Here is a 24,808-nt window from a genome sequence, read left to right on the forward strand (position 1 = left end):
TCAGAGGTAGAAGGAGAGACACAGGGGGAGGGAGAGAGAGACAAAGAGAGCAGGCCCAGAAGTTAGCCTATTTTGTTTCTTTCTTGACCATGTGACTAAAGCCCAAATGCTGAGAAATTCAAACTGACCAATCAACACGTGACCACATCGTAAAGCCCCCAAAGTCCACACACCAGGCCCTTATCTTATCAGTATCTGCCTTTGGAGTCAGTATAGACCTTCTTTGGTGAAAGACATGTTTTTCCAAATAAGCAAATGCATATCATAATTTTCACTCCTACATGTATTGGATTCATATGTTGGATTTGGTTTTGTATTTTCACATAACCCAACAGTTTTTGTACTTTTTGTTCTATACAATTTCCCAGACATGGGTTGCGGCTGGAAGGGTATCCGCTGCGTAAAAAGTTGGCGGTTCATTCCGCTGTGGTGACTGTAGATTAATAAAGGGACTAAGCCGAAAAGAAAATAATTGAATGAATGTTCTATACAAACATTCATTCATTCATTTCCAGGCTTAGTCCTTTTATTAATCTGGGGTCACCACAACAGAATGAACCGCCAACTTATCCAGCATATGTTTTACACAGCAGATGTCTTTCCAGCTGCAACTCATCTCTGGGAAACATCCATACACACTCATTCACACACACTACGGCCAATTTAGTTTATTCAATTCACCTATAGCACATGTCTTTGGACTGTGGGGGAAACCGGAGTACAAGGGGGAAACCCACACAAACGTGGGGAGAACATGCAAACTCCACACAGAAACGCCAACTGGTCCAACTGGGACTTAAACCAGTAACCTTCTTGCTGTGAGGCGACAGTTCTAACCACTGAGTCTCCGTGTTTCCCTCTATACAAACAAACTATTGTAATTCATCTGAAACATGCTCTTTATTTTAATTTGTTGATGTGCAACAAAGCCTTTAACTTGTCAGTTATTATTACCAGTCTATTTTTTTCTATTCACTGTTTTTGATCTCTGAACTGATATTTAAGAAACCTTCAAACTATATACAGTAACTCGTAATTTCCCAATAAGTATTTTTAAAAGCAGTTCTAGTGGTGCATGCAGACTTAGTGGTGTTTGCTTTGTGGGTTTTTTATACACCAATGTGACCTTCCCTGGTCTCTCTCTCTCTCTCTCTGCAAACCTCAGACCAACACAGAGTCTTTGTACTCTAAAAAGAAGTGGCAGGCTGACAAGATCCCCTACACACTGGTTGCAGTGCCCCACGGCAATGACATCGCATCTCTCTTTGAACTGGATGCCACCACCTTACAGCGGGCAGACTGCCTGGTCCCCAGGTTAGTTGTTCCACGGTGAAATTACTTTCATCCATGAAAAAACCCATGAGAGCAGAGTACAGCTTCACACTGGATGTGCATTTATATTGCATATATTTATATAACACTTTTATCAAAAATGAGGAACAGTGCAGGTGATCCACCTTAAAAAGGCAATGCAAAGTTCCTATTGCGGCTAAAAGTGCAAGCTGAGAGATCAAGGTGTGAAAATGAAAGGCTTTGAAAGAGAATACAGTGTTTTAATGATTGTGGAATGAGTGCATTCAAGTGCTCATAAAGCCGTTAGAGCCGTTTGGATTTTAAAATGTACTTATGAAACCATTTGTCCAGGTTTCATTTTATTCAAGTCGTTGTCAAGTGCTATCAGTGAGAAAAAGAGCAAGAATATTTTAGTAAATAAAAGCGAAGACTAAAATTACTGCCCAGAAAACATACTTTATTTCACATTCATTAACTGCAATCAAATCTAAATCTCACAGTAAATGAAAAACTGAAACTAGCTGGAATTAAAAACAGTAACTGGAAAAAACTAGCTGAAATAAAAAAAAGTGATAAGCACTCATCCTGAGGTAAAGAAAATCTGACCAGTGAATGTTTGGAGAAGTAGCAGTAGTTGACGCTTTTACAAACTAATTTGCCAAAATATTTTAACTAGAGATGTTTAACTACATGTTATACATGATCTTTAATAAACTTTGCTTTTGTTTACTCTGGACATGTTTTGTAAACTCTGTTATAATAGAATTACTGAAACTAAATATATATATAAAAACTAAATTCAAATGTATTGACAATATAAAAACTAACTATTCAGCTAGCGGAACAATTTTTGGTGACAAATGTTATTTTGACACATTTTGAGAGAATGCTTTGAAAATCGATACACTCTAGGCAAATTTACTACACTTTTGTTACGTTAATGATAAAATCCACTGAATTAAACTGCGGTAAAAATGCATCAGATAATTTTTATTTTCAAATTTTTTTGTTTTTTGTTTTTGCGTAAATCTGTTAATCAACCTCAGTCCTGATGAAAACTACTAAATTGCTTAGAAAAATTACAGGATTTTAACTCTTTAATTGCCACATTCACAAATTATGTCACTGATTTGGTGAAAAAACAGACAAAGTAACGTTTTTTCAATATGAAATGTAATTGTGGACTAAATTTTTTTGACCTTTTATTAAAGTCTTGGACATGTCTAACAACATTGCCTTTGATGCATTGTTTTTGATGGATTATCATTTTTTTCTCCCCAATTTACTGCTGGTGGCTGGTTTTGCCCCATTGATTACATTATAACCACATTTTTTGATTACAAAACTATGACACCATATAATCATGCAATTTTGATTGTTGGTGGTTTTCCCTGTTGGAAAGAAGTAAAATGTTAGAATTTTTACTGTTGATCATCAGTTGGCACCATTAACCCTTTAGATATGGAATATAACAGCTAATTAAAGTGTGTGTATGTGTGTCTGAGTGTGTGACCTTGCTGTGTCTGAGAAAATCAAAATATGCATCTCAGCTGTCAGAACTACATGGAGTAAAAACAAAGACTGTGTATTTAGGCACCATCAAATGTGGTTATAATGGAAGTCAATGGGGCAAAAACAGCCACCATCAGTACAGTAATGAGAAAAAAATAAAATCCAACGATGCATAAAAGCCAATGTTGTTACTAATCGTTCACATGTTCAAAACTGTGATAAAAGGGTTAAAAAAATCCAGTCCACAATTACTTTTTATTTTAAAAATGTGTCATTTTGTGTGTTGTTTTCACCAAATCAGTGACATAATCTGTGACCTTGGAAACTAAAGAGTTAAAATCCTGTAATTTTCTAAAAAAATAAGTAGTTTTGGTCAGGACTGAGGTTGATTAACAGATTTATTGAAACAAAATTTGAAAAAAATATTTATCTGATGCAGTTTTACAGCAGTTTAATTTCGTGAAATTTAACAAAAGGGTAGTACATTTGAACAGTGTGCAAGGTTTAAAGAAACAAACAAAACAGAACAATTGACAGCAAATTTTTTTATCGTATCCAAATAAATTAAATAATGCAAAACTTTAATAACAAAGAAAAGTGTCTACACTGTGCTAGACATTCTGTACAATTGAGTGCTTCTATGACCTAAACATTAAAATCTTTTTATTTGAATTTTTTAGGAACTCTTATGTGAGACTCAGGAACTTGTGCACAAATACTTGGGTGACCAGTACTAACATTCCCATTGATGTTGAGGAGGAACGACCAGTTATGCTCAAGGTTTGATATTACCTTTAGTTTTTCTTTAGTTTCTCTTGTTCTTGAAACTCATGTGATTTCTCTGTTCATTCAAACAGATTGGCACGTGCCACATGAAGGAGGACAAGGAGGCGTTCTCCATTAATTCTGTGCCCCTCTCTGAGGTCAGAGACCTGGACTTTGCCAATGATGCAAACAAAGTTCTGGAGTCATTTGTACGTATATTGGGGATCAGCAACTACGCTGCAGCAAATGAACGCAGGTAACATTGTATTCACTGGACGTGTTTGAATAGGTTAAAGAGTTAGATCATCCAAAAATGAAAATTCTGTTATTTATTACTCAGCCTCATGTTGTTTCAATCACATGAGAGCTTCAAACTTCAGACTGAGATCTTCAGAACACAAATTAAGACATTTTAGATGGAATCTGAGAGCTCTCTCATCCTCCATAGACCACAAAAGGAAGCATAAACATTGTCAAAACATTCAATGTCACTTTAGTGGTTCAACTGCAATCATACGAAGCTCCAAGAACACTTTTGTGTGCCAAAAAACTGTAAAAGCAATTATCAGATTTGATCTAAAATGTCTTAACTTGTGTTCTGAAGATGAACAAAGATCTCAGGAGATTGTAGGAAAGCATGAAAGTGAGTAATCAATGACAGAGTTTTATTTTTTGTGTGAACTAATCATTTAAGGTGTTGTCATATTAGTGTTGATTGTAAAGGCATAATGGAATGTTTATTGGGTAAGGTTGGGTCAATAGACTGGCTCATGACGATGCTGAGCCGGCATCGTAACCTGCTCATGAAAATACACACTTAGGCCCCATTTACACGAATTATTTTTCTTGGTTTTAAACTGGCATTTTAGACAGAAAACAATCCACGTCCACACTGGCGTTTCATTTAGCATTTTTGAAAAGCCCTCCTTCCACACTATACCGCTGAAAACGCACATCACGTGAACACACACACTCTGTCATGCTGCAGCGTATGCTCGTGTCTGAGCTCCAGCAGTCAGTCACAGCATCAGTACACTGCTTCAATTTTTCGTTTTTACGCTTGTACTTTGAGCGCAAACCTCAGAGACTGTTGGTTGGGCCAATGCCATTTCAATGCCAATGCCAATGCTCAGATACTGTGTGTTGATGCCATTATAACAACAGAGATCGCTCTGGTTATTCATGTCAGAGTCCCACAGAAAAGGTGATTGACAGGTGGTAATTTGTGTGTAACTTTTATTTATTGATGATTTGGTTTTGGGTAAAACAGAGCATGCAGGATCAGGTAATTGAAACCGTAGGCTACAAATATCGTTATGAATTGATTAATTATTCATAAATAATTAATTCACTGCCGCCTATGACAATGAAGCCATTGTCCATCACATTAGACATCGTCTGATGTCAAATTGGTCGACATCGCCCAACCCTGTTATTAGGGTGACTAGACACTAATATTTTCTAAGAAAACTCTCGTATTTTTGCTCTCTTTTTTTCCCCCTGACTTTTTATTATTTTTTTTAAACTCGCATATTTTACTTTTACAAATATTTGTCATTTCTGACTGCTAGTTGTACTCTTTGTTTACTTGAAAACCAATCATTTTATAATATATAGTTCACAGTATTGACAAACACATGATTATTCAATCACACCTTTATATTAATTAAGTTAAAGTTAGAGAAGGCAGGATCTGTGCCTGTAGTATAAATGCTCTGGTGGAACTTTTTTTTTTCTCTCCATGCTGACATTTACGCAAGTGAATAATGAGATCAGTTATATACTCACTGGCCACTTTATTAGGTGCACCTTGTCCACTTTTGTCTTCAGAAGTGCCTTCATTTTTTGAGGAATGGATTTTAAAAAGTTTCCTGACAAAATGAGTGCCATAGTGATAAAATGAGTGATAAAAAAGAGCCCTAAATAGCAATTTCCAAATGTTGTGGCAGAAATAAAGGATTATCAGATTTCAGCAGATCATCCTGACTACAGCTACAGTACATCCCTAAATGCATGTTGGCTGATTACATATTTGTTTTAACAAGCAGTTGTGTAGTTGGCTACCTCATAAAATGTCTAGTCAGTGTACATTTGTAAATGTATTAAGTGTTAAATGTATATGTTTAGGTTTACTATTAAGCTTTTGGAAGATCTTATCTTTTTTGTGGGTGATGTGCCGAACAACGGACAGGACGTTTTGTCTGTGGTTATATCGAACCCCAACAGAGAGAGGCAGAAACTCATGAGAGAGCAGAACATCCTGGCACAGGTTTGAAGTTGATTCTTTGAGAATCACAGCTAAATTAAATGATAAATTCCTGACTGCAATATTTACACTTGCAGATCTTTGGGATTCTGAAAGCCCCATTTTCTGAGGTTAAAGACTCACCCATGCCAAAGCTGGAAGATGTGGGTGAGCAGCGCAACTCTGCATTTAAGTACATGCTACAGTTGTGCTACAGAACCCTGCGCCATTCCCAACAAGACTACCGCAAGAATCAGGCAATGAAAACCTCCAATTATTAACTCTTATTAAAGGGATAGTTTGCCTTAAACTGAAAAGTTCCTCATCATTTACTCTCAATCAAGTGGTTCTTACCTTTCAATGGATTTCTTTCTTCTGTTGAAAATCAAGGGAAGACATAATGAAGAATGTTGGAAAAAATCAGCCATTCATTTCCATAGTAGGAACAAAAATATTATGGATGTCAATGATGGTTCCCCCTGTTAATGTTCTTAAATGTAAATGATTACAGGATTTTCATTTTTGTGTGAACTATCCCTTTAATCAGGTGCCGAGACTAATACATGTGCAATTTTTAATATGATATAATAATATAAGACTAATACATGTGTAATTTTTAATATGATATAATAATATAAGACTAATACATGTGTCATTTTTAATATGATATAATAATATAAGACTAATACATGTGTAATTTTTAATATGATATAATAATATAAGACTAATACATGTGTAATTTTTAATATGATATAATAATATAAGACTAATACATGTGTAATTTTTAATATGATATAATAATATAAGACTAATACATGTGCAATTTTTAATATGATATAATAATATAAGACTAATACATGTGTAATTTTTAATATGATATAATAATATAAGACTAATACATGTGTCATTTTTAATATGATATAATAATATAAGACTAATACATGTGTCATTTTTAATATGATATAATAATATAAGACTAATACATGTGTAATTTTTAATATGATATAATAATATAAGACTAATACATGTGTCATTTTTAATATGATATAATAATATAAGACTAATACATGTGTCATTTTTAATATGATATAATAATATAAGACTAATACATGTGTCATTTTTAATATGATATAATAATATAAGACTAATATATGTCTTTTTTTTTTTTTAACAGGAGTACATAGCCAAGAACTTTTCAATCATGCAGGCTCAGATTGGCTATGAAATCTTGGCTGAAGACACGATCACTGCTCTCCTGCACAACAACCGAAAGCTTTTAGAGAAGCACATCACGGCACGTGAGATCGAGACTTTTGTCAAACTTCTGCGCAGGAACCGTGAGCCCAGGTCTGACCCAGAGCTTTACACATTCACAAACATTGATTAGTGTAGATTCCACAGTTAATTGAATGTTTGTTTGCATCTTTTCCACAGGTTTCTGGATTACTTATCTGACCTCTGTGTGTCCAACAAAACTGCCATTCCTGTCACTCAGGAGCTGATTTGCAAGTTCATGTTGAACCCCACAAATGCAGACATCCTCATTCAGACCAAGTGAGATTTGCTCTGCCTAGATTGGCTGTATAACAATGAAAGCATATAAAGCTATTATCAAGTGTGATTTTGCATTTGTGTTATGATATATGAGGAGATCTTGTGTTTCTTTAGACTGATCCAGCACACAGAGACCTCTCTGGAGTCGTCTTTACTCCATGATGATGTTGAGGATGAAGAGGTGTGGCTGTACTGGATTGATCACCACAAAGAGCCTCATGGGAAGTCCATTCGCCACCTGGCACAGGATGCCAAGGATGGACAAAAGTTGGACACTGACATCATCACCTATTACAGGTAATAGTAAAACCACATCTGGAGACTTTTATCTTTACTTTTATTTTTACTTTTACTTTACTTTATTTTACTCTACTTTTACTTCTACTTTACTTTACTTTTACTTTTAATTTACTTTTAATTTACTTTACTTTTACTTTTAGTTACTTTACTTTACTTTACTTTACTTTACTTTACTTTACTTTTACTTTTACTTTTACTTTTACTTGACTTTTACTTTACTTTACTTTTACTTTTACTTTTACTTTACTTTACTTTACTTTTACTTTACTTGACTTTTACTTTACTTTACTTTTACTTTTAATTTACTTTACTTTACCTTTACTTTTACTTTACTTTTACTCTACTTTTACTTTACCTTTACTTTTACTTTACTTTTACTCTACTTTACTTTTACTTTAACTTAACTTAACTTTACTTTTACTTCACTTTTTACTATACTTTTCTTTTACTCTGCTTTTACTTTACTTTTACTTTACCTTACCTTTACTTTATTTTCCTTTATTTTACTTTAAGAGTTATTATCTGAAAAACTCAGTAGTATCTGACTGCAGACTTGCATATGCAAGCTGAGACATGCAGTCTCAGACACAATGCACTCAATGGAGCTAGTGACATCACTGTGAGGGGTAGAGTTAGTGGTGGGGTTAGTTGTATGCATTAAAATCATTGCATGTAGCTCAGCTTGCAACTTTACCGTCTCTTAAGCCAGATCCTTCTCAAAAAACAACAGTTGCTGCTGCCATTCCAGATATAGGTGACTTGTTTTTTTCTTCATTAGAATAGTTTTCCCTTAAATCGCAGTTCTTGTTAATTGATAAAATGTAAATCAATGATTACCCTTAATCTAAGAGTAGTAAAATAAAACCATGAAAATAATATTAATACAAGTGGCTCCTGTAACATATTTAATTGTTTGTTTTTTTGTTGTTTTTTTACTTTATTTTTTAAAAAACTTTACAATTTCTCATTTGTATTTTATGTTTTCTGAGTACTGAAACATTGCTGACCTTAAATATAGGATCCTTTGATTTTTTTTATGTATGCGATTTTGAGTTAAAACCATTATTCTTGGTTATTTAATAAAATACAAAACAATGGCTTTATGAGTTTAAAAAAGCATATACAGGCAAAACTAAATTAATACCAGTAATATTAACCTCTTGTCACATAATTAAGTATACATTGCCTGACAAAAGTCTTGTAGTCGGTCCCAGTTGTAAAAGCAACAAATAATAACGACTTTTAGTTAATCATTTGGAAAAGTGACAGAAGGTAGATTCTTTCAACGAATCATCTGTTAAACTGCATCCCAATCATCACAAATACTGCAGAAAACCTATTGGAACCCGCATGAACCTAAGATTCTCACAGAAATCAGTCGAGTTTGATGAAGGAAAAAGCATGGTTTGGTCTGCAGAATGGATGATCTGCAGAATGGATGGCGACATCAACAGCCTGAGATATCAAGACATTTACAAACCACAGAAGAGGGCAAATTCTTAAGCAGGATAGCGCTCCTTCTCATACTTCAGCCTCCACATCAAAGTTCCTGGCTGGTTGGCCAGCCCAGTCACCAGACATGAACATTATTGAGCATGTCTGGGGTTAGATGAAGGAGGAGGCATTGAAGATGAATATGAAGAATCTTGATGAACTCTGGGTGTCCTGCAAGAACTCTTTCTTTGCCATCTCAGATGACTTTGAGTCATTGCAAAGATGTATGGATGCAGCCGTCCAAGCTCATGAGAGTCATACACAACATCAATGCTTTTTCCACTGCAGCATGACTTTATATTCTATTCTGTACATTATTTCTGTTAAATGACCAGACTTTTGTCTAAGCAGAGTCAGACCTTAATTTCCTAATTAAATAATAAAAAATCAAGGCATGATCATATTTTATTTTGGTAAAATAAGCATAATCTAGAGGCCTTTTCCTTTCACATAAGCCACTTCTGATTCCAAAAGGTCAACTAGAAGTCGTTATTTTTTGTTTCTAAAACTTAGATAGACGACAACTTTTGTCTGGTAGTGTATGTGTACATGTACATCCCATAGATGTGTGTATGTATCATCAGAATTCCTGAATATTAATTTACATTGTGACAGCAGCTGATGAATTGCATTTAACAAATCACCAAGAATGATAGTTGCTTTTAAAAATCTTCTATAATGTCTATAATGCTCTTCTGGAGGAAAAACAAATTGCCTACATTTCAATGAGTAAATTCTAAGTAAGTATAATAATCATTTTGGGCTCAAATTTATAATCATTTTGAGGTCCCTTACGGGAACATAATGTTTAGTCAAGTGACCTATTCAATCTTTCACAGGTGTCAACTCAATCTCTTTGCTAAAATGTGCCTGGACCGGCAGTATCTGGCCATCAATCAGATTTCCATTCCACTACCAGTAGATCTAATCCTGCGCTGCATGTTCGACGACTGCCTGCCTTACAACCTGCGTGCCTCTTTTTGTCGTCTAATGCTGCACATGCATGTGGACCGTGACCCGCAGGAGGCTGTGGTGCCTGTTCGCTATGCTCGTCTCTGGACCGAAATACCCTCCAAGATCTCTGTCAATGAGTAAGACAAGCACTTTTTGCCACGTTTTACTTCTGAATGTATTTGTCAAACTGCAGTATGTTGTTTTGGCTCGACTAAATGTTCGTTTGCTGCTCAGGTATGACTATGAGTTCAGAGACACGTCCAGAGAAGAGATGAAGAGAAAGTTTGCCCCTACTATGCATTTTGTAGACGAATATCTCAAAGATGTGGTCAGTCAGCCTGATCCATTTGGAGACAGAGAGAAGAATGAACTAACCCTTGAGGTGAGAGATGTTTGGTTAGTGGGGGCGAATTATTAATGTGGATACTGATGTTGAAATGGTCTGACGGTGTTTGCTGGATTACGATTTGGCAACACTATTTCTGAATATAAAGTGTGTAGCATAAAGTATGATGACTCCCAAAGGAATGACTCTGAAGACCTGTTTGCACCTGGTATTAAGATGCAATTTGGTTGACAAGTCGCAAGAGGGTGATACTAAATGCTGGTGTAAAATGGGTCTAAATAGCTTTGAACTTGTCTGCGTTTGACAATTTAGATGTTTTTGAATATCCGTTTTTAATGCTTTCATTGAGTACGTTTACATGGCCACCAATAATCCGATTTTAATGATTAAGACAACACTCTGATTAAGAGTCTACCATGTAAACAGCATTTTTTTTTCTTTTTTTCATTAATCCGAATAAGGTCATAATCAAACTAAACAGAAATTGGATTAAGACATGTGGAGTATGCCAATTTTAGTCACATTATTGATGTGCAGTACAGACATGCAAACACAGCCATCTAACTATTACCCTTGTGTAGGATTTTCGCTGCATTTTGTGACAGGATAGTCTATACACATGGCTGTTTGACACTATTCTCTTCACCTACCTAGTCAGTGAAAGACCACAGACAAATATACAGTGTTCACGGCGAAATGCAGAGGTTTTTTCTCCCTTTCAGCGTGCGGTATCAAATTCCATTAACGCAACACTCTTCCAGCCAGAGGTGGGAGTAAGTCACACATGTGCAAGTCTCAAGTCATAACCTTAACTCTCAAGCAAGTCAAGTCAATTTTTGTCTAAGGCAAGTTGAGTCACTGCTCATCTCAGTTCAAGTCGTAGCTTGTTCTAGCAAGTCACTTTCAAGTCAATCAACTTTTTGTCGATTTTTGAACCTTTGCAATTTCTTTTGCAATTTTTATTTACATATATAACTTTCAGTTTTGTATGTAATGCACAATATACAGGGCTTGACATTAACACCCGCCAAATGCACCCGCAGATTTCAGCGGTGGCAGGTAAGACAGACACTCCCACTAGCCACTTTGGCTGGTTGAAACTAATTTTCCCGGCTAATAATTCTTAAATGCAGAGTTCAATAATAAAGATGGTCCAAAATGCATGCAAAGGCGATCGTAGAATTGAGAAGCAACACGACTGACGACAATAATTGCATTTGCGTGAGCAATAGAAAGAAGGTGAATACCGAATTAAAGGGTCATCACTTGCGCTAACAGCTGAGGTGATGCGTGAGACTGTTTAAAACGCATGCGCGCTTCCGTTTCCTTGCGTGAAGCAACTGTGTCTAGAATTACAACTGATGTGATCGGTTCTCTTTCAAATAGACTAGACAAAATGTGATGAACATGCACCCACATGTCTTGCTGCTTTCAAGATTTCTAGAGTTGACTTATTATAAGCAGCCCTGTTGTTTTCGCTTTAACTATTCTTTGAAGAGATTATTTATATTTTCATTATCACATGGTATGTTTTTTTTTTCCTGCTTTTTTTTGCGTTAATATGGTTTAATTATCATTTTTTACAATAGCATTGCTTTAATGGGAGATTAACTCCCCATTTATGTGTAGTTAGCTGGTGATCTGGAACCTTTAGCCAGGACAGATTACTGTGCATATGTTTTGTTAAATAAAAAGTATAGTGTACAGCTATATATTGCTTGTTTTGACACATTTAAAATTTGTGGCTAAGAAATAATTAATTGTTTATATTTGGTGTGGTCAGAGATAAATTTGGTAAATCCTTAATTTTGAGCGCTGAAAATTATGTGAAATAAAAACTAATTGTAATACTATGAAACCATGACCCATTTGCTCATGATTATTGAGCAAGCTCATACACGACACACAAAAAGTGAAATGAATGAGAGGGCATGTGAAGATAACCCAAAATCTAAATCAAGTAGTTTTAGCATGTCAAAGTCAAATTGATGTGTATAAAATATATTTTCCTAACAATTAAATTGTGACTAGTGAAAATGGCGAGTGGCTAATAATGTTGGAAAACTACTAGCCACAGTGGCTGGTGATCAAAAAAGTTAATGTCAAGCCCTGATAATATATAACAAACGTTTTTTTATTTAACAAAAACAACTTATTTCCAGTCATTTACTGTAACTCAAGTCCAAGTCAAGTAGAGTCTTTTTTTTGGATATTTGTCAAGCAAGTCTGAAGTCCTAAGTTTTTGCTACTTAAGTCTGACTTGAGTCAAGTCATGTGACTCAAATCCTCCATCTCTGCTTCCAGCAGTCCTTACTCGCATCTAATATCTCATTTGCCATGGGGGTCATGCATGATATGTTCCTGAATGAAAGTGAAAGTGCCAAACTAAAGTTAACGTCGACAAATTAAAAATGAAACGCCTGAAATAGCATAAAAAGTGGATAGCGTGGGGACGCAATGAAGTTAATCGAATTGTGTGCTATAACATGTAAAACAGAATCATGAAAGGAACATTCAAGCAACTCATGTTAACATCTTAATCATATTATTGTCTTATTTAGATCAAATAATTTGATTGCTGATATCCATGTAAATGTAGTCACAGTGTAGAAGCTCATGGGTGAATGTGTTTAAACAGCCACAAAAAAGCAACCTGTTAAAAAAACCTCAGTATTGTTTTTTTTTACATTCATATGTAAATTTCATGAATTTATTTTGCAATATTACACTGAAATATCAGAATAAGCCCATATCAGAATTTCCTCTCTGAAAAATGTGAATTTCTGTTTTTGTACTTAACGTGGATTACTTGCTGGATTGGATTATTGAAGATTTGACACAATCCATGTGATCCAATTCGATCTCATTTTGTTGAATTAGGAAAAATAACAATAATGTGAAATCAATCATGGTTTTTCAAATAAGTTAAAAAACTGGTGTGTAATATACACTTAGAAATGGGATGATACTTTTTCAAAGGCTTTATATAGCATACTTTTTTTTATCATTTTAAGGACTAATAAGTACATTTCAAGGTATTCCTGCCTTTAGGACTTTAAGCACAAATGCATACTTTGAGTTGGTTCCGTTCCAGCATCTGTACTTTTATTTCTGAGAGTGCATAATAATAGAATTGGCCAATATTCTAACTGACAGATTTATTTTTGAATAAAAACACATAATATGAGTAACTTGATGACACACAGGAAGTGCAGACCACTTGTCAAATGTCAAAATGCTTTTTTTTTTTTTTTATATTGGTCACACTTTATTTTAATGGTCTGTCTGTTGAATTAAGGTTGCCTACATTGCATCTACATGCCAACTAATTCTCATTAGATTATAAGTAGACTGTTAGGTTGGGGTTAGGGTTAGTGTAAGTTGACATGTACTTGCAAAGTTTCTTATAGTCAGTTAAATGTCTGTTGAAGGAGCAGTATCAACAGATATTAAACAGACAGTCTACTAATACTCAAATGGACCATCAAAATAAAGCAAAATAAATCAAAATAATTTATATAGTGAGTTATGCCATGGGATTGCCGTTAAGACAATTTTAATGCTGTCACTATCAAATCCACTCTACAGGTTAAATGAAATTAATTGCTAAATACAAAACTCTTGACACATACAAGTGTAAACCTGTCCAAATACTATTCTTGGTACAAATGTATTGTGTATCATTTATTTACTAGAGTTTTTTATAATTTTGCTCACATGGCTGATAATTCAATATTATTCAGATGATGTCATTACCCTGTTGGCTTGCCACCAGACAATTGCAGCATTGCTGATCATGATTTTGAGGATTGATAGATCTGTCCTTCAAAACAAACATGAGCAATGATCTCCAAACAAATATATCAAGATATTTTAATCTCATTAACAAACTTGTTTGAAGAACCACATTAGCCAGAGGTTTGTTATCATGATTAAAAGATACAACATCTGTCAAAGCATCTCAGACCTTTTAAACAAGGTACAAAGAACAGATCCCAGGGGAGTGGTTGAAAGTGGACAAAAGAGACTAAAAAAAAAAGAGATTAAAACATAAACAGGATTGTCTCTTTCATCTACTTTTGATCCGATCAACCACTCATCTCAATACCACATGTAATTACAATCGCAAAGTTATTGTTTTTATGTAAAGAATTAAAGCCACAGCTCTTACACTCAACAAATGACATCAGACTAAAATGGGAGAGAGAATCCAACCGATTTATCTCAGAGGAAGATTGGTTGAATATCTGCTCTGTACAGGCCACTTCTTCCAGCTCTGGTATGTGGCGGGATTTTTGCTGGACTGAATCTTACCAGATACTTTATAACCCAGGACACAGGAGAAGTATAGGGGAGAGTGTTGGAGTAAATGTGGGGAAGACTGGAGTTACCCAGACATTCAGTTACACTGGCAGGATGTAATGCAAGTAATGGGCTATTGAACTGAATGGGCTACAATCAAAATTCATTTTTTTTCGCCATTTAGAATTTACATAAAACCTGTTTGAACTAACTCTTCCTAGGCCGTTTTTATGATTTTCACCAAAATTGAATCACATGATCTACAGACCATGCTGACTAAAAGTTATTGAATTCTAGTTGATATAGATGAACCGTTTTTGTTTAACTTGCGAACAAATTTTACCTAGAGCTTGCAAAAATTGACTTAAGGTGTTATCTCTGTTACGCATAGAAGTGGTCTGAACCATGGTCTGAAGTGAGCTGCATCGTTTTGGTGCACTGCCCCTAGTGGTCCGGAGATACAAAAAAAAATGCTTTTTTTTTCTGCTAATAACTTCTCAACCCAAAATTGTCCAAAATTTATACAATTGATCTCTTTACGTCTGGCTGAGCATGCTGAGTGGAATGAAGTCAGATTTTTTTTTTCCAGGTCAGCCATTTTAAATTGTCAAAAATTGCTATATTCTACAGACGCATTGGCGAATTCTTATGCAAGTCGGGATGTGTCTTCGGGACTGTGCCCTGAAGGTGCTCAAAAAGTTTCACCGCAGCACCATCTTTTGGTCAAATGTTATAACAATATTTCTAAAAATGCTAATAACTTTTGACAAATTTTGCATATAGTTATGAAACTTGTCTTGATACATTCATTGGGTGGTCCTGAGAATATTGATACCAATTATGTCTTAATTAACTGAATTTCCTGTCCACCATCTTGCCTTAAGTCAAAAACCTACTTTTTCGAACTCCTACGTCGTTTGGCTAGTTTACATCAAACTTGACTAAAATCATCTTCAGACTATGCTGACAAAAAGTTACGGAATTTGTGTCAATAGGTGTAACGGTTTTTGTTTACTGCATTGACAAATGTGATGGCATGATGCCAAACTACATCTGAAGCTACATTTCAGCAATAGTTAAAGCTAATAATACCAAATTTTAGGCCTATCATTGTTGCCTCACACTGACCACACCATAAAAATTTGGTGCCAGCACCACCTATGGGTCATGTAAAGCATTCATTAGCCATTAATAACGAACCTTTCAAATTTGGTAATAACATTTCACTGCATATGCTCATTTTGATGAAATTGGTCTTAAATTATTCTTTGGGTCATGTCGACAATTATGCTGTAATTGCTTGTTTATGATGTGGCTGCTGGGCTGCTTGGCCCCGACAATTGCTGCTTGCAGCTGTATTTTGTATTTGTATATATTCCTTTTTCTTTTTCTTCCTTAAAAAAGAGAAATAAAAATAAAGTAAAAAATATTAACTTTTTTTTTTAGTGAATCAGACATGTGGAACATGTTAATGTTGGCATCTAAATTGATGTAGCTAGTAATATCCTGTTATTCTGCTTCTGTCTGTTTTATCCATGTCAGTGCACCAGGTTTGAGGTGTATTATGTGTTGCGTTCAGGGATACAGCAGATTGGCAGCATTAGCCTTAACAGAATACTAATGATTGACTCTCTGACACTTTGAATTTTAATGGGTTCCCCTCTGTCTGTCTCTGTCACAGGTGGTCCACCTGGCACGTAACCTGGTCTACTTTGGCTTCTACAGCTTTAATGAGCTGTTGTGCCTCACACGCACCCTGCTGGCCATCCTGGACATTGTCCAACCCACTTACACATTCATGTCCAAACTCAACAAGGGCCCAGAGGGAGGTGAGAGACCCTGTTTTTAAAGTTGTCCGTTTTTACTTTAGTATCGCTGCTTCAGTATTTGTTTTCCAGGATTTTGCGAGTTTGTACTTGAGGCATTGTAACACTTCAGGCTGTGTTTGTGTAGGTAATAATGTCATGCGCACCATCCACGGTGTGGGTGAGATGGTGACTCAGATGGTGCTGAGCAGAGGCTTGATGATGCCCCACTGTCTGCCCGACGCTCAGCCAATCCACGGCAAGCAGATCTGTCTCCCTGACAACGAGAACGTCATGGTGATGGACACCAAGCTCAGGATTATTGAGATTCTGCAGGTGAAGCCCTTGTAGACTGCTGGAAAGCTATTCAAATGAGATCAATTTATGAGTTATGCAACTTAAGTTGTGACGAAAGAAGGTTTTGGATAGGGGTGTGCTGTATTTAATTTGCTTTAGTGACGTTTAAGCTGACACTATCAGGTTAGTCAATTAGTGTGTATATATCACAAACAAAAACATCTTGTAAGTTTAAAATGCCCCATAATTAAAGTTATGAAAGCAAAAAAGTTTCCTGTTTGGCTTTTATTTTAGATATTTCTAAAAAAAAAATAGATGTAGTTAATTAGTATTACACAAGCCGGAGTGCCCCTTTCCCAAAAATCAGCTTGAGAGCATGGTTGCAAATGTGACCCAGTCAAATGTTTGTGGTCAGTTTTTCTTTTCTTTTTTTAATGTGTGTGTGTGTTTTTTTTTTGAATAAAACTATTGTGTTCAACAAGGCAGCATTTATTAAATGTAAAAAAAAAAAAAAAAATTGTTAAATATTTATTTATTACTTCTTGAATGTAGTTTCAAATGAAATTATTACTCCAGTCATTATTACTTTTATAACTATTAACATTAATAATAACAATGATAATAATTATTATTTGAGGGATTTCTGAAGGCTCATGTGACTCTGAAGACTGGAGTAATGAAGCTGAAAATTCATCATTAAAATCACTGGAATAAATTAATAAATTAAATGATAAACTACTTTTGAGAAGGTATTTTATAGTGCAATAACGTTTCACAATTTTACAGTTTGTACTGTATTTTTGATTTTAAAAAATAGTGAGACGAAGAAGCTTATTTTAAAACATTTAAAAATCCTACTGACCCCAAACTTTTGACTGATATTGTATATATTTTTTGTTTTCTAAATAAATTAGTCATTTTTAACAAAATTGTTGCTCTGTTTTACTAATTTTACCATTTACTCGTATTTATCGGGGCAAAATCAGCAGGCACCAACACAAAAACACACTCAGCAAGATATTGTTTTGTTTTTGTTGTCAACAAAAAAAGAATGTCTTACACTTTAAGGCTATGGTCTAAAACTCAATTCCTGGAGGGCCGCAGCTCTGCACAATTTAGCTCCAACCACCTCCAACTCACACCTGCTTAATAGTCTCTAGTAGTCTTAAACACCTTGATTAGTTGGATCAGCTGTGTTTAATTAGGGTTGGAGCAAAACTGTGCAGAGCTGTGGCCCTCCAGTAATTGAGTTTGAGACCTATGCTTCAAGCATTTTTTTATAAGAAACCTATATAATTATGACATGGCACCTCATGAAAATGAGATTTTTTTTTTTTGTGTGTGTGTGTGTGCTTTTGTCAACTGTCATTGCCATTTAGTTCAAGGTGCAGAATACAAGTTTGACACCCAGTGGTTGAACTAGGTATTGCATTTGTGTATCAAACAAACGCAAGCTCAGGTTGACAGATGACCAACAGGGTCAGAGTCCCGAGCCTAAAGGCTAATTTAAATCGTGTTCTATATAAAAGCAACGGCACGCGATAGAAGGAATATTCTCCATATTAAAAGGAGTTTTTGTCTAACCATCACCTTGAATAGATATATTAGAAACGGCTTCTATTTCTCACAGGTGAACAACAGAAAAAATTGACAATGATCACCTCGGCTACACCTCATGTGCTTAATTCAGTGTTAAATGCTAACAGTGTGAGTTCGAATGGCATTTTACATTTACTGAAAGCAGCAGCAGCAGCAGATAGTTCACCTCAGATCTTGAAAATAAAATAAATCGTTTGAAATTGAACTTTAGAACTGTGACTCAAAACCAACACATAGTGATTCAGCATCTACATTAAATAATATTAAAGAGGTTTAATATGTATTAATTAGATGATAAACATTACCATTTTGTGAGTGAGTGCATATTCTGGCTGAAGGCAACCCAGACTTCTGAAATATAAATGGCTAAAGTGGCATTGGGCTAAAAGAGCCAAAACAAAGACAGCATTCCGGCATGTAACACACATTTTCAAAGCAAAATATTGACAGAGCACAAAACTTCAGTATTGTTTTTCAGATAAACAAGAATGTTCGCTTAAATGTTCCATGTTTCTTAAATATCTGCAAACATTTTATGGTATTTTGATGCTTTAGAAGAGTCAAAAACGTACATACAGCGCCTTTAAGTTATGTCATTATAAATGCTGAGATTGTTTGATATGTCTTTGTGATAACAACGTGACGAAAGCAAATATATCATAACCTGTCAGATTCTTTGTTATGTAAACTTGACATTATCAAGACAATATAACATTCTTATCCTGAGGACATTATTATTGTCTCATGGTTTTTATAACAGCTGCATCGTTAATATTTTTCTTGACCTGAACATCAGTGAATCATATTGAATTTGTAATTAAAATATCAATAAATATCTTTAAATATTAATAACAGTGGTATATTGTTTTTGACAGAAAATGGATACTTACTGTAATGAGAAATTTTTGATATTTTAGGTATGAGAAACTTCGTTTCACTGAAAAGAAAATCTTAAATTCATGAAACATTTTTAATGACCTTATAACAATCATGTTTATGACATATTTATGACAAGTTATTTTGTCTTGGTAATGTGAAGTTATCATGACAAGTTTTTAATAACACAGACATCTGGAAGAATGACATCTTTGCATTTAAAATGACATCACTGAGACAATGATGCTTGCATGCATAAAATTTCCTTTATATTCACGACATATGTCGTGTCATGTTTGTAAAGGTGTCAGGACAATCTTATGATTAGCTTCTTCAAGTAAATGTTACCAAATATGTTTATATTATTCTCATACAGCCCAAGAATTTGAGATCATGTAAAATATTATTGTGATTTTTAGATTTTCCTTCTGAAGTTCATCTTTCCTTTCATAGTTCATTCTGAATGTGCGTCTGGATTACCGCATCACCTACCTGCTGTCCATCTATAAAAAAGAGTTTGGTGACCACACTTTGGATGCTTCTGCCTCAGTGGCGGAGGTTCCCGTTATGGCAGGTGAGAGACATTTTAATGACATATGCCAGCATTGAATAATTTTTCCATGCATCTGAGAAGTTTATGAATGCCTTTGTTTGTGTTTTAATACTTCTGTGGTCCCTTCCAGAACCTAACATCGAGGACATTGCAGAAAAAGCAGAGAATATGTTTTCAGGAAGGTGAGGAAATGATCACTATCCTTTTGTTTGTTGGTTTGTGTTTGATCTTTAAATGCATTTGAACCTGACTCAGTCTGACTCTGAGTGCTGACCTTGTGTTTTTTGTGTTCTCAGTGCTAAAGAGAGAAGCCCAGTTGACCTCGACGATGAAGGCGGTCAGACATTTCTGCGGGTGCTCATTCACCTCATCATGCAGGACTATCCTCCCCTAGTTTCTGGCTCTCTTCAGCTCATCTTTAAACACTTCAGCCAGAGATCTGAAGTTCTGCAGGCCTTCAAACAGGTCTTGATTTCACTTATGATGCTGACTTATTATCAGTAACCAGTATTTATGCATTTTTTTTAACCCTTTCACATGTACGAAAATTGGTCTGATCAGTCTTGGCTGGTCCCTGAAGCCGAACTGATTTATTTACATTATCAATGCTGTGAAAGGTACCTTATGAACTTGAAAGTAATCAATCTTCCACCACCAGATGTTTCACACCCATTCAATCTACATAAGCTTTGCATGACTAAAGTAGTTTTAAAACATACCTGTATAAATGAACTACTGCAAACATGGTGTCATCCTTCAGATTGTGGTTTTGAACTGCATATTCCCCTCCAGCATGTAAAAGCAACTCTGACATTGATTCAGGAAAAGTTTAGAAAAGTTTTGATTTAGCATTTTTCCCAGAATCCCTTTCAAAAACAGTCTTTCTTTTCATGGACACAAGGCCACGTTTGTCTTTCAGAAAGAAGGTCAGGTTGATGCTGAGTTTGCCTGTCACTCTCTGTCAGCTGTAGGTGGCTATGCTGCACATGTATGCGCAAATAACAGATCTATCTGCGTGAACAGGGTGTGCAGATAAACAAATATGCAGTTGTTGACAAACAGATTGAGTCATAATCTTCGGCCAAAAAAAACCCATATAAATAAATTTAGATCATTTACTTTAATCATTACTATTGGAATTTGAGGAGACTTTCAACCAGCATAACAAAAAATGTTTCTGAAGATAAACACTTAATGCAACTTCAAGCTGTTCACAAGATGAAATGCATGTTCTTCCACATATTTGAGAATCAGAATATCAGATGTTTCACAATCTAATTACAATGTTTGTTAAGATTTGCAACAAAATTTGAAACAAATACAAGATATGCATAAATCATCAGGTCCGTGATGTGTCTTGAGATAATCTTGATGTGTCACCATAGAAAAGCAATGTGTTCTAAATAATGGTCATGCAGGGGGGTCAGCAGGAGTATTTAGAACTTGCGTGTGAAAAGGTTAAATATTGCATTAAAAAGCACTAAATAGAGATATTAAGATTGGCATGAAGTATAAAAGTGTACATTATAAAAAGTATGTAATCAGTCTTTAATCAGAAAAAAGATGATAAAAACACATTTGCTGAATTATTTACTTGATGCAAGTTGAAAAGTCATGTGAATTTTGGATCAGCAGATGATTTGATTGGTTCACTTGTTATCTAGTTATCCAATCTCCTCTCACGCTGCTTTAATGTTTAATTATATATTATATTTTAATAATACTTACTAATGTGAAAACCTATATCCTAAAACTGATATAAAAAAATTGTTTTCACAAACATCAAGCAAAGGCCTCCAAATGCAAGATAACTCGAAAATGAGGTGCAACTTATTTACTATGGAGGGAAATATAGCTGAAGTTGTTTTATAACATTCTTTTATATTGCTAGATTCAAAGGAAGTGCTGATTTTTATTTTCTTGAACACGTCACAGAAACTTTTATTCGCAAATGCTTAAAACATTATTTTAATTTTGTGCATAAAGTAAATTTGCAACTTTGGATGGAAACATACTGTTGCTGGTGTATTGAGGGTCTGGTGAACAGTTTTGATGAGAGGCATTGGATGCTGGTGTTGGTTCTGCAGGTCCAGTTGCTGGTTTCTGAGGAGGATGTGGAGAATTATAAGAAGATTAAGGCGAGCCTGGATCAGCTGCGTCTGACAGTGGAGAAATCAGAGCTGTGGGTGGAAAAGAGCGGTGGTTACGGCAGTGAAGACATGGCTGAGAATCAAAACAAAGAGCAGAATTTAGAGGTGAATGCATCAGGAAAAATACTGTGCCGTTAATTTCTAATTCAGCAGATTTGCTTTTTTTTATTATTTATTATATTATTATTTTGTAAGACTGATATGCTTGGTTGAATAATAATTGGGTCCTAATAAATTAATTTCAACTAACATTCTTGCATAATGCTTTGTAATTGATTTGTTATTGTTGTGTCAAAAGCAGACGAATTATGTTGTTAGTTGAAACTAAACTAATTATTTATTTTTAATTGAAGCTTAAATGAAATGAAAATACAGAAGATGACTCCACTTCACGCACTCATTATCCTTCGGCTTAGTCCAGGATTTATCAGGAGTCGCCACAATGGAATGAACCACTAATTACTCTTGACATATGTTTTATGCGGTGGATGCCCTTCCAGCCATAATGACTCGACTTTTACAATTTTTACAACTATTTTATTTCATTCCGTTGTCAAGGCAACATTTCTAATTTTATTGCAATTTAGGTGCAATATATTGATTACCGTTAAGATTGAATTCATTTATTAGTTGAAAGTTGATATGATAAATCTATGTAATATGATATTATTATGAGAACTAAAACTTAAAAAATCATTTATAAAATTCATTATATCAATAAAAACATCTATTATATTTATTAATATAATATAATATTAATAAATAACACTAAAATGCCACTGAAACAGAAATGCAATGGATCTGCTTATGTTTTGAGACTCTTAAATCTATATCATTATTCATCATAGAAAATCAATATCTGTAGTGACATCTGGCTGTATCTTTTTTTTTTTTTCATTTGCTTTACAGGAAGCGGGTATCTTGAGCCCAGTGCAAGATGGCAACACTAAACCTCAAATAGACAGCAACAAGGCCAACAACTACAAGATAGTCAAAGAGGTGGGAACTTGTCTACTAAACAATTTTTTTAAAAAAGCATATCAATGATTACACAACTTTAATAATACAAATATCTGCAGGTACAGCAGATGAATCTCTGTGTGTAATGGCTGTTTTGTGATGTTGTGTGTGTTGTGTCAGATCCTGCTGAGTCTCAGTAAACTCTGCTCTCCTGCTAAGAAGACTCGCGTGCAGCAGCAGCGGTTGCTGAAGAACATGGGGGCTCACACTGTGGTGCTGGACCTGCTGCAGATCCCCTATGAGAAGGTGAGGAGATGCTGGTTCTGCAGTGCTCACAGGATCAATTCAGTCTTTTATAGGTTAACAAATCTGGTCATGAATTCAAAACAAAGTTAAAAACTTTACAGCAAAAATGAAAATCGGTCAGTAAAAGGGATAGTTCCACCAAAACTAAAAATGTTATTACCCTTTATTCACACTCCACTAATTATCGAACTGTTTCAGAAAAAGTAAAAAAAAAAAATTGTAATGTTGGCAGTTGATGGTTTGCATTGATTTCCATTGTAAATTTTTTTTCCTACAATAGATGTTAATGGATACCATCAGTGGTCTGCTTACCAAGCTTCTTCAAAATATTGTTCGAAGAAATATTTAAAAAAAAACCTTTTACACTCACTGACAAAAGTCTTGTCCCCTATCCAAGTTTTAGGAACAACAAATAATAATTTCTAGTCGGTCATTTGGTATCAGAAATGGCTTATATTAAAGGCAAAGACCTCTAGATATGAGGTCATTATCATTTAAAATATGATCATGCCTTGATTTTTTATTATTTAATTAGGACAGTAAGATCTGACTTTGCTTAGACAAAAGTCTTGTCACTTAACAGAAATAATGTACTCTATATAATATGAAGTCATGCTGCAGTTTGTAATTTAATGGGCAGCACAAATGTCTTTACCTCAGGCTGTTGATGTTGCCATCCACTCTGCAGATCTTTTACACACCCCCATACTTAATATAACCCCAAATCATGATTTTTCCTTCACCAAACTTGACTGATTTCTCTGAGAATCTTGGGTCCATGCGGGTTCCTATAGGTCCTCTGCAGTATGTGTGTTGATTAGGATGCAGCTCAAATGATGATTCATGTGAAAATCTACCTTCTGCCACTTTTCCAAACAATCAACTACAAGTTAAGTTATTATTTGTTGCTCATACAACTGGGATAGACGCAAAGACTTTTGTCATGTAGTGTACAGGTAAGGGTCAAGTGAAGAGCAAGTAATAGGTGATAAAGTTAAAAGGAGATGGGGATGAACTGTCCCCTTAAGCTGCGTTCACTCTAGCTGCATTTACATTAACTGTGTGCCAAGTGAAAATGTCTAATGGAAGGAAAAATAAATCTATGCAAATTCTGGTCACATAATAAAACAAAAATATCAGAATGTTTTTTTTTTATCTTGCTGTCTAAGTATGATCTCAATTAATGAGATATGCATTAAAATTTTAATTGATCTGGCAGTCAGAATAAGGCTCATGTTGTTCTTAACTCATAAGGCTTTTTCATTGTGGTGAACAAATTAAGGTATTTTTAATCAAATATGAGAAATTTCTGTCTCTCCATTGAAAATCTAAAAATAAAACAAATTTTTGTGCTGAACTAGGTATCGTTAGAAGTAAAGTTTATTTATAACCTAGTTTCAAGAGAATCACATGCTTTTGATTGTCCACAGCTGGTCCAGCATAAGCTAACACATCATTCACCAATCAGACGATTCCTAACTCACAATAAATAACCAG

General features: G+C 34.8%; 1 protein-coding gene across 1 annotated transcript in view; it reads left to right on the forward strand.

Moving 5' to 3' along the window:
• itpr2 (inositol 1,4,5-trisphosphate receptor, type 2) overlaps nucleotides 1-24,808 on the forward strand; it is a 176,602-nt gene that overhangs the window by 43,413 nt on the left and 108,381 nt on the right. The window contains exons 11-28 of the mRNA XM_056478765.1: nucleotides 1,166-1,314; nucleotides 3,486-3,585; nucleotides 3,663-3,826; nucleotides 5,698-5,839; nucleotides 5,914-6,072; nucleotides 6,990-7,162; nucleotides 7,250-7,369; nucleotides 7,484-7,666; nucleotides 10,003-10,254; nucleotides 10,352-10,499; nucleotides 16,447-16,594; nucleotides 16,719-16,906; nucleotides 19,796-19,916; nucleotides 20,026-20,077; nucleotides 20,192-20,360; nucleotides 21,983-22,150; nucleotides 22,955-23,044; nucleotides 23,186-23,311. Of these exons, the coding sequence (XP_056334740.1) occupies nucleotides 1,166-1,314; nucleotides 3,486-3,585; nucleotides 3,663-3,826; nucleotides 5,698-5,839; nucleotides 5,914-6,072; nucleotides 6,990-7,162; nucleotides 7,250-7,369; nucleotides 7,484-7,666; nucleotides 10,003-10,254; nucleotides 10,352-10,499; nucleotides 16,447-16,594; nucleotides 16,719-16,906; nucleotides 19,796-19,916; nucleotides 20,026-20,077; nucleotides 20,192-20,360; nucleotides 21,983-22,150; nucleotides 22,955-23,044; nucleotides 23,186-23,311 (2,652 nt within the window). The remainder of the gene's footprint in view (nucleotides 1-1,165; nucleotides 1,315-3,485; nucleotides 3,586-3,662; nucleotides 3,827-5,697; nucleotides 5,840-5,913; nucleotides 6,073-6,989; nucleotides 7,163-7,249; nucleotides 7,370-7,483; nucleotides 7,667-10,002; nucleotides 10,255-10,351; nucleotides 10,500-16,446; nucleotides 16,595-16,718; nucleotides 16,907-19,795; nucleotides 19,917-20,025; nucleotides 20,078-20,191; nucleotides 20,361-21,982; nucleotides 22,151-22,954; nucleotides 23,045-23,185; nucleotides 23,312-24,808) is intronic.

Source organism: Danio aesculapii, chromosome 18 (assembly GCF_903798145.1).
Source record: "Danio aesculapii chromosome 18, fDanAes4.1, whole genome shotgun sequence".
NCBI lineage: Eukaryota > Metazoa > Chordata > Actinopteri > Cypriniformes > Danionidae > Danio > Danio aesculapii.